Source organism: Lucilia sericata, unplaced genomic scaffold (genome assembly GCF_015586225.1).
Source record: "Lucilia sericata isolate MDLA Ls3-8-SP2 unplaced genomic scaffold, ASM1558622v1 Contig000196F_arrow, whole genome shotgun sequence".
In the NCBI taxonomy this organism is placed as follows: Eukaryota; Metazoa; Arthropoda; class Insecta; order Diptera; family Calliphoridae; genus Lucilia; species Lucilia sericata.
In genome coordinates this window covers 184501-194138 of record NW_023994224.1, presented here as the reverse complement: position 1 = coordinate 194138, position 9638 = coordinate 184501, and the positions used below count along the sequence as shown (strand labels likewise).

The 9638-nt window shown below is 30.4% G+C and overlaps 1 protein-coding gene across 1 annotated transcript in view; it reads right to left on the bottom strand.

The window, feature by feature from the left end:
- Nucleotides 1-8912: 8912 nt before the first annotated feature.
- Nucleotides 8913-9638, bottom strand: part of LOC119601880 (tetratricopeptide repeat protein 39B-like) — a 164109-nt gene continuing 163383 nt past the window's right edge. The window contains exon 8 of the mRNA XM_037953117.1: nucleotides 8913-9202. Coding sequence (XP_037809045.1) covers nucleotides 9109-9202 — 94 coding nt within the window. The 3' untranslated portion in view covers nucleotides 8913-9108. The remainder of the gene's footprint in view (nucleotides 9203-9638) is intronic.

Here is a 9638-nt window from a genome sequence, read left to right as displayed (position 1 = left end):
GCACAAAGAGGAGGTGTTGTCGAGTTTAGGTTTTGAATTTGGACCTTATAGGCCAACCAGGGGCCCGGCGGGGGGTCCTCAAATTAGGACACCTCGGCTATATTAAATTTTTAAAACGATCCTATTTCTTCATTTGAGTTCCGATTTTTTGATAATAGCGGATTTTCGCCATTTTTTTATTCGCTTAACAACAAGTTTATATATCAAGCAGTGAAAGAATTATGTAAAAATCATGACTGAGTCCAAAGTTATAGGCATTTTAATTTAAAAAATTAAAAAAGGCGATTTTTTGTAATTTTTTTGGGAAAAAAGTATCTTTTTCTTTTTAAGTTATCTAAAAAGTTTCTAAGAAGATGTTCATAGAATTTATACTTAATGGTTAAGATCGGTTCATTATTTCACCTAGCCCCCATACAACTGAACCCCCCATACAACTGAACCCCCCAAAATTAAAAAATTCGCGGAATACTTTTTTTAAAAAAAATTAAAAAATGTTTTTTATTCAGTTTTTGGGAAGATGCAAATTTTTCAAATTGCAATAAAAATTTTATTTATGAATATTTTTTGATGAAATTTTACAGTTAGGTAGATTTTTTTACTCAAAATCCAAAATTAAATAAAAATTTCGAATTTTCTTATTAGAAATCCCGGAATTCCCAAAAAAGTTTTAAAAAAATCCCAAAAATGGGATTTTTTTGGTTTTTGCCTATTATATCCATACCAGGGGCAGGGTTATCGAAACCCGTTACAAAATGATTAAGAACATATTGGGTCATATAAAACAGGTCACTATAATTTGATATCGACTATGCGATTTGAGAATTTTTGCTCAAAATTGAATTTTCCATAAAAAATAGGGTTTTTTTGGATGGACCTGGTCCCCTCGGTATCAAAAATTTTTAGGTTTTGTTTCATTTATCGTACTTTATGTAAAGTCAGCTTTCCAAAAAGTATAAATTCTATATACATCTTCTTAGAAACTTTTAAGATAACTTAAAAAGAAAAAGATACTTTTTTTCCCAAAAAATTACAAAAAATCGCCTTTTTTTATTTTTTAAATTAAAATGCCTATAACTTTGGACTCAGTCATGATTTTTACATAATTCTTTCACTGCTTGATATATAAACTTGTTGTGCATACCAAATTTCATTAAAATCGGATTAACCGTTTAGAAGTTACCGAATTATTTCCCTCTTTTTTTTTCCTATACCACTGTGAATCATTTCCATACAAATTTAAAAAATTTTAATTTTTTGTTCATAAACAATTTAATTTTTGTTTCAAATTCTTAAACTTTTTTGTGTTCATCATCAAATAAAACATTAAATTTTTAAATATCTTGAATATTTTCAAGCTACAAGACATAGACATAGTTTTAACGTGAGCGTTTTTTACACAGACAGACAGACGGACAGACGGAGATAGCTAATTCGACTCAGAATTTCATAAGGACCCAGAATATATATACTTTGTTGGGTCTTAGATGAATATTTCTTGGTGTTACACACGGAACGACAAACTTATATATACCCTCTATCACCACTGATGGTGGTGGAGGGTATAAAAACAACATACACAAGGCAGTAAAACCAACAGCCATCCAAACATACGAAACTGAATACACCAAGAGAACAAAAACAATATATACAAGGCAATGAAACACACAGCCAGTGTTGCCAGAACTCCCTCAGAATAAAGTACGATTAAAATCGGATAAACAGTTCAGAAAATATATGATGTAAAATTTAATGCTTGTTGAAAAAAATCCAAAAAAAAAAAAAAAATGAAATTTAAACATCGATAAAATCTGGACCGTAACGAATTTGAAAATTTTGGAGAACTTTAAATTCCTTATTTACATGAAGAATGTGTGTACCGAATTTCATCGAAATCGGGGAGGGTCATGTTCAAAATTCTACTTTTTTGTTTGAATTTTTTTTAAATTACCCCTCATCGATTTTGTAAAGGTATATTTATATAGGCAAGGTCAAATCATGGCAATTTTTCACATTGAATTATGTGAAAAATTGCGACCTGTACATTATACCTGGACAGCCAGCCGCACAGACGGGAAAACATGGATTAATGGACTTTTAAAAACTTGATTTGAATTTAGCACTTTTTTCAACGAATTTGCACTTTTTTGACCGTAATTTATTCTGAGGGAGTTCTGGCAACACTAGCTGTGTGTTTCATTGCCTTGTATATATTGTTTTTGTTCTCTTGGTGTATTCAGTTTCGTATGTTTGGATGGCTGTTGGTTTTACTGCCTTGTGTATGTTGTTTTTATACCCTCCACCACCATCAGTGGTGATAGAGGGTATATATAAGTTTGTCGTTCCGTGTGTAATACCAAGAAATATTCATCTAAGACCCAACAAAGTATATATATTCTGGGTCCTTATGAAATTCTGAGTCGAATTAGCTATGTCCGTCTGTCCGTCTGTCTGTCTGTGTAAAAAACGCTCACGTTAAAACTAAGTACAGGAAATCAACCAAATTCACCCAAAATATTTATTATTATCCTAAGCAGTTTGGTATTGAAAATCAGCAAAATCGGTTCACAATGTAAAAAGTTATGAGTAAAAATTTCAGACTACCTCGAAAAAAATTACGTTTTTTCCTAATTCTTTTGAAGTTTTCTCAGAAACTACTAAAGATATTGCGATGAATTTTGTCACACTTTATTTTTTTAGGTCAGTGATCAATTACGTTCAAAATCTTTACAATCGATCCAATATTTCCCATAGTCCCCATACAAAGGTATATATTCCCGGAAATTAGTTTATCGTTAATAACTCCCTCAAATATATCGGTATCAACACAGAATTTTGTACATACAAATATAATACGAACAGAAATCATACTACCAACGTAGATCTCAGTCGGTCCACAATTGGTAATAGCTCCCATATAAGGTCCACTTCCGAAAATCACCTAAACGCACATATTTCATTGATGAATAAAGCTATTGTGATAAAATTCGGGCTGGATATGTTTTGTGTACATGCAAATCATTCTACCAAATTTTTTGCGGATCGGTCCATTATTGGTCATAGCTCCCATATAAGGCCCACTTCCGAAAATCATTTAAAAGCTCATATTTCATTGTCAAATAATACTATTTTGATCAAATTCGACACAAATATGTTTAGTCTAAATATAAATCACTCTACGAAATTTTTTTCGGATAGGCCCATAATTGGTCATAGCTCCCATATAAGGTCGACTTCCGAAAATCACTTAAACGCATATATTTCATTGAATTATAAAGCTATCGGGATAAAATTCGACATAAATCTGATTTGTACACATACAAATCTTTTTACAACATTTTTTACGGATCGGTCCATTATTGGTCATAGATCCCATATAAGGCCCACTTCCGAAATCACTTAAAAGCAAATATTTCAATGTCAAGTAAAGCTATCTTGATAAAATTCGACACAAATATATTTTGCCTAAACATGAATCACTCTACGAAATTTTTTCTGGATAGGCCCATAATTGGTCATAGCTCCCATATAAGATCCACTTCCGAAAATCACTTAAACGCATATATTTCATTGAATTCTAAAGCTATTGGGATAAAATTCGACTTGAATATGTTTTGTGTACGTACAAATCATTTTACAAAATTTTTTACGGATCGGTCCATTATTGGTCATAACTCCCAGATGAGGCCCACTTACGAAAATCACTTAAAAGCACATATTTCATTATCAAATAAAGCCATCTTGATAAAATTCGACACAAACATGTTTTGTATAAATATAAATCACTCTGCGAAATTTTTCCCGAATAGGCCCATAATTGGTCATAGCTCCCATATACACTGGTTTCCCGGTTTAACGAATACTCAGTTTAGCGATTTAACGAACGGGCAATTAGTTTACATTGAGTACCTTATATTACGAATAAATGAGTCAATTTTGTACGCGATATAACGAATTTCTAAAAAATTTTCTATAAAAAGAAGTGAAAATAATACTGATCATTGTTAACCAAAAGATTAAGATTTTATGTAAGTTCAGTACTCAATTCAATGGGTACAAAATCTACAAATACAAAAATCCTGGAATAGAAATGAAAATAACTGTTAAATTTTTTTTTTTCTGAAATATAAATAAGATTTATGTATAATGTTAATATAAAATTCTTTATTTAAGAGAATATTATGATTATTTTCTAATAAAGTGAGAAATGGAATTGTTTGTAATGAAAAGTACCGTAAAATACTTAGAATTTTACATCGATTAAAATGGGGATCAAATCTCTAATTTGGTTTTTTATAAGAAAAGAATTAATTTTCGAAATGAAACAACTTTACCTTCATTAATCAAAAAATATAATTTTTTACCTAATTTTAATCAAAATCTTTAATTATGGTTTGATTCTAAATTTAACAAAAAAACTAATTTCTATCTTTTGCACACTGCATAAAAATGCAAGGAAATTGTTAAAAACTTAATTGCTATGTTTTTAACATACATTATAAATGTTCACTGTTAACATATCAATTTATGTTAGTATTTAAATATGGAAAATGTGTTATGTGGAGTGAAAATTCATTAATAAGATATATATTTATACAAACCCACCAAATTATCATCCCTCGAAGACTTACAGGCCTGTTGTCCTCCGGAATCTTGAGCTGTTGTTATTAAATTTTAATGTAAATGTTCACTCAATAAATTTTTATAAAATTGTGTGTTTTTTTGATATAAAATATTCTAACATTAACTGGATTAACAAAAAGCTCAAATCATGTTATTAACATAAATATATAAAAAAACAAATGAAAATGTAAATAAAGTTAATATAAAACAAGTAAGAAATTATAGTCGGGCGAGGCCGACCATATAATACCCTACACACAGTGGTATAGGAAAAAAAAAAGGGAAATAATTCGGTAACTTCTAAACGGTTAATCCGATTTTAATGAAATTTGGTATGCACAAAGAGGAGGTGTTGTCGAGTTTAGGTTTTGAATTTGGACCTTATAGGCCAACCAGGGGCCCGGCGGGGGGTCCTCAAATTAGGACACCTCGGCTATATTAAATTTTTAAAACGATCCTATTTCTTCATTTGAGTTCCGATTTTTTGATAATAGCGGATTTTCGCCATTTTTTTTATTCGCTTAACAACAAGTTTATATATCAAGCAGTGAAAGAATTATGTAAAAATCATGACTGAGTCCAAAGTTATAGGCATTTTAATTTAAAAAATTAAAAAAAGGCGATTTTTTGTAATTTTTTTGGGAAAAAAGTATCTTTTTCTTTTTAAGTTATCTAAAAAGTTTCTAAGAAGATGTTCATAGAATTTATACTTAATGGTTAAGATCGGTTCATTATTTCACCTAGCCCCCATACAACTGAACCCCCCAATAGGGCTTATAATCCTTGTAATCAAACTACAGGTCGCAATTTTAGAGATAAATTAATGAAATTTGGCACATGATCTTTTATGGTATCGTAGACGAAGCTTATTGAAAATGGTTAACATTGGTCTATTATTTCACCTAGCCCCCATACAACTGAACCCGCCGAATAGGGCTTTTAAGTTCATAATTATGTTTAATATACTCATATCTCGACAAAAAGCTGCAAAAACCAAGTTGCATACAAGTATTGATGACCCCCACGAATTCCATAATAATAGGTTCACATATGACCCTAGCCCCTATGAAAAGCCTCCATCAAAATTTCACTTTAATGTTCACAATTTTATTCAACAATAAACGACTTAAATATGTATATCTAAGGCAAGGTACAATTCAACTTAAATGCTTTATTATGGCAACTAAATCACATTATATTTTTGTCAAAGGTGTAGGGTATTATATGGTCGGCCTCGCCCGACTATAATTTCTTACTTGTTTTTATTGCAATTTGAAAAATTTTTATCTTCGCAAAAACTGAATAAAAAACATTTTTTATTTTTTTTTTTAAAGTATTCCGCGAATTTTTTAATTTTCAAAAATTATATAAAGTTTTGAAAAATAGACAAAATTACCTTTCCATTGATATATAACATGCCTACCTGATGTTTTTTAAGTGACAAATTAATTAGGGAAAACTCAACATCTTTTAGAAAATTTACCTAGCACTATTATTTTCATCCATAAGGTTAACTCTTAAATTTGTTACATATATGGATGACATTTTTTATAGTGCTCGATGAGGAGATTCTATATACGAAATTTTTAACATAGCCGAGGTGTCCTAATTTGAGGACCCCCGCCGGGCCCCTGGTTGGCCTATAAGGTCCAAAGTCAAAACCTAAACTCGACAACACCTCCTCTTTGTGCATACCAAATTTCATTAAAATCGGATTAACTGTTTAGAAGTTATCGAATTATTTCCCTCTTTTTTTTTCCTATACCACTGTGCTACACCTTTGACAAAAATATAATGTGATTTATTTGCCATAATAAAGCATTTAAATTGAATTGTACCTTGCCTCAGATATACATACTTAAGCCGTTTATTGTTGAATAAAATTGAGGACATTTAAGTGAAATTTTGATGGGGCTTTTCATAGGGGCTAGGGTCATATGAGGACCTATTATTATGGAATTCATGAGGGTCATCAAATCTTGTATAGAACTTGGTTTTTGCAGCTTATTGTCGAGATATGAGTATATTAAACATAATTATGAACTTAAAAGCCCTATTCGGCGGGTTCAGTTGTATGGGGGCTAGGTGAAATAATGGACCGCCGTAAACCATTTTCAACAGGCTTCGTTTACGGTACCATAAAAGATCATGTGCCAAATTTCATTGAATTATCTCCAAAATTGCGACCTGTAGTTTGATTACAAGTTTTACAAGCCCTATTCGGGGGATTTAGTCGTATGGAGGACCGATGTTAACCATTTTCAATAGACTTTGTCTACGGTACCATAAAATATCATGTGCCAAATTCATTGAATTATCTCCAAAATTCCGAGCAGTAGTTTGATCACAAAGTTTAAAAGCCCTATTCGGGGGTTCAGTTGTATGGAGGCTAGGTGAAATAATGGACCGATGTTTACCATTTTCAATATGCTTCGTCTACGGTACCATAAAAGATCATGTGCCAAATTTCATTGAATTATCTCCAAAATTGCGACCTGTAGTTTGATTACAAAGTTTAAAAGCCCTATTCGGGGGGTTCAGTCGTATGGGGGCTACGTGAAATAATGGACCGATGTTAACCATTTTCAATAGGCTTCGTCCCTGGGACAATAGAAGATCATGTACCAAATTTCATTGAATTATCTTCAAAATTGCGACCTGTAGTTTGATTACAAGTTTTACATGGACGGACGGACGGACATAGCTAAATCGACTCAGAAAATGATTCTGAGCCGATTGGTATATTATTGTGCGTTACAAACATCAGCACAAACCCAATATATAACAAGTAAGAAATTATAGTCGGGTTACAAAATTAAAATGTGATTTAGTTTTCATAATAAAGCATTTAAGTTGAATTGTACCTTGTCTCAGATGTACTTAAGCCATTTATTGTTGAATAAAATTGTGGATATTTAAGTCGAATTTTGAAGGCGGCTTTGTATAGGGGCTATGGTCAAATGAGACCCTATAATTATAAAATTCATGAGAATCATTAAGGCTAGTATAGAACTTGGTTTTGCAGCTTTTTGTCGAGATACCAGTATATTAAACATAATTATGAACTTAAGAGCCTTATTCGGCGGGTTCAGTTGTATGGGTGCTAGGTGAAATAATGGACCGATCAATAGGCTTCGTCTCCGGTAACATAGAAGATCATGTGCCAAATTTCATTGAATTATCTTCAAAATTGCGACCTGTAGTTTGATTACAAGGTTTACATGGACGGACAGACGGACGGACATAGCTAAATCGACTCAGAAAATGATTCTAAGTCGATTGGTATACTTTAAGGTGGGTATTGAGCCAATATTATTGTGCGTTACAAACATCAGCACAAACCCAATATGCCCTCCCCACTAAAGTGGTGTAGGTTATAACAATATTTTAACAGAAAAAAAACCTTTTTAACTTTATGTCAAATTCAAGTTAAAATAATAAAATTATGTTATATAATCAAACGACAATTCAGATTAGGTTGGCATAGGCACTAATAATAAATCTCGGCCAGAAACAAATTAATTATTTCCTTATGCAGAAAAGCAAAGATGTTTTGATTTGGTTGTTAAAATTTGTAATAAACCACACGAAAAATGCTTTCAGAATAATTTAAATATAGAAAAGATAAAAATTTATAAAAAAAGTGCCAAAATTCCCTATGATTCCAAAGGTGTAATGTGCTGGTTTGATGAAAGTCTGGATAATTTATATCAACCAGATATTTCGAATTTTGATTAATGTTGGCGTATTATTACAGACTTCCAAGGAGAAAATATTGATTTTGAATTGAAATTAATGACATGCATTTAAAAGTTATCCAGGTCCTTGTACTGTTTAAGTACATAGAACCTGGTGTAGCAAAGAGAGTCTCTATAAAAACGAAGAATGAAAAGAACTATTAACAAAAAAAAACTAAATATTCATCAATTTGCTTAATTTTACCAAAGCTTCTGATCTTCTCGAGGACTAAGTAATAAAATATAGTAAATTTACTTTTTCCTGGAAACTATTTTCGATGAAATTTCAAACAATTAAAATATAAATATTCAAATTTTCAACACACAATAAAAGAAAACTTTATCAAAACAGAAAAATAAAATTTTACAAATGGTATTATATTCAAAATTACTGATACAATTTTTAAAAACAAAATTTCATGGCCAATTTGTTGAAAACAATTTTGAATTTGGAAAATAGTAAGAGTCAATTGTAAATTTGTTCTTGTTGATCCAATATCTGTTCTAATAGCCTCACAATGGGTAGTTCTAAATTCAAATAAAAATTACAAAATATTTTTTTTTCATATGTATTTTAAAATAAAATTTTATTTAATAAACCACATTTTCCCACCGATTAATATCCCTGATAAAAGTGCAAAATTAATTAGATTTTCTTAGAATTCTTAGAGGCATTGTAAATTTTTGCTAGTGTAGAGCTGATAACTCTATTGTTAAAACACTAAATTACAACATAATCATTCATACATGATTATTTGACTTTCCTTCTTTCTCTAAGATCCATTAAAGCTGTATGAATTCGGAAGTGTAATCTTGATTCTAGGGAAAATCCAGTATACTTTTTCCTGAAAAATAAAAAAAGTAAAATAAATGTAAGTTGTTGCAATATAAATTATATGTAATTAATCGTTAGATATTAATAAATTAATAAGTTGTAAATAATTATAGACAAAAAAGAAAAGTAAATTAAACAAATGCTATAGTTTTTGAAAAGTAGATTTTTCGACTTTTTGTGATTTATGAAAAGTAGACTTATTGAACCTTTTAATATCGACTTTTCCGACTTTTCAACTTTTTCCGAAAGGAAATCAATATTTGAATGCAAATTCCGACCAAAATGTATAACGTAACAAAGAAAGTCGTAAAAAGAAATATAAAAATATGAAAATAATCCAAATATACATACATATATATCTCTTTGTAAAATTGTTTATTTCTTTGTGCGTCAATCACATTAGACCTCTGTCTGGAAGCGTTTTATGAAAATTAAATAATATGTAT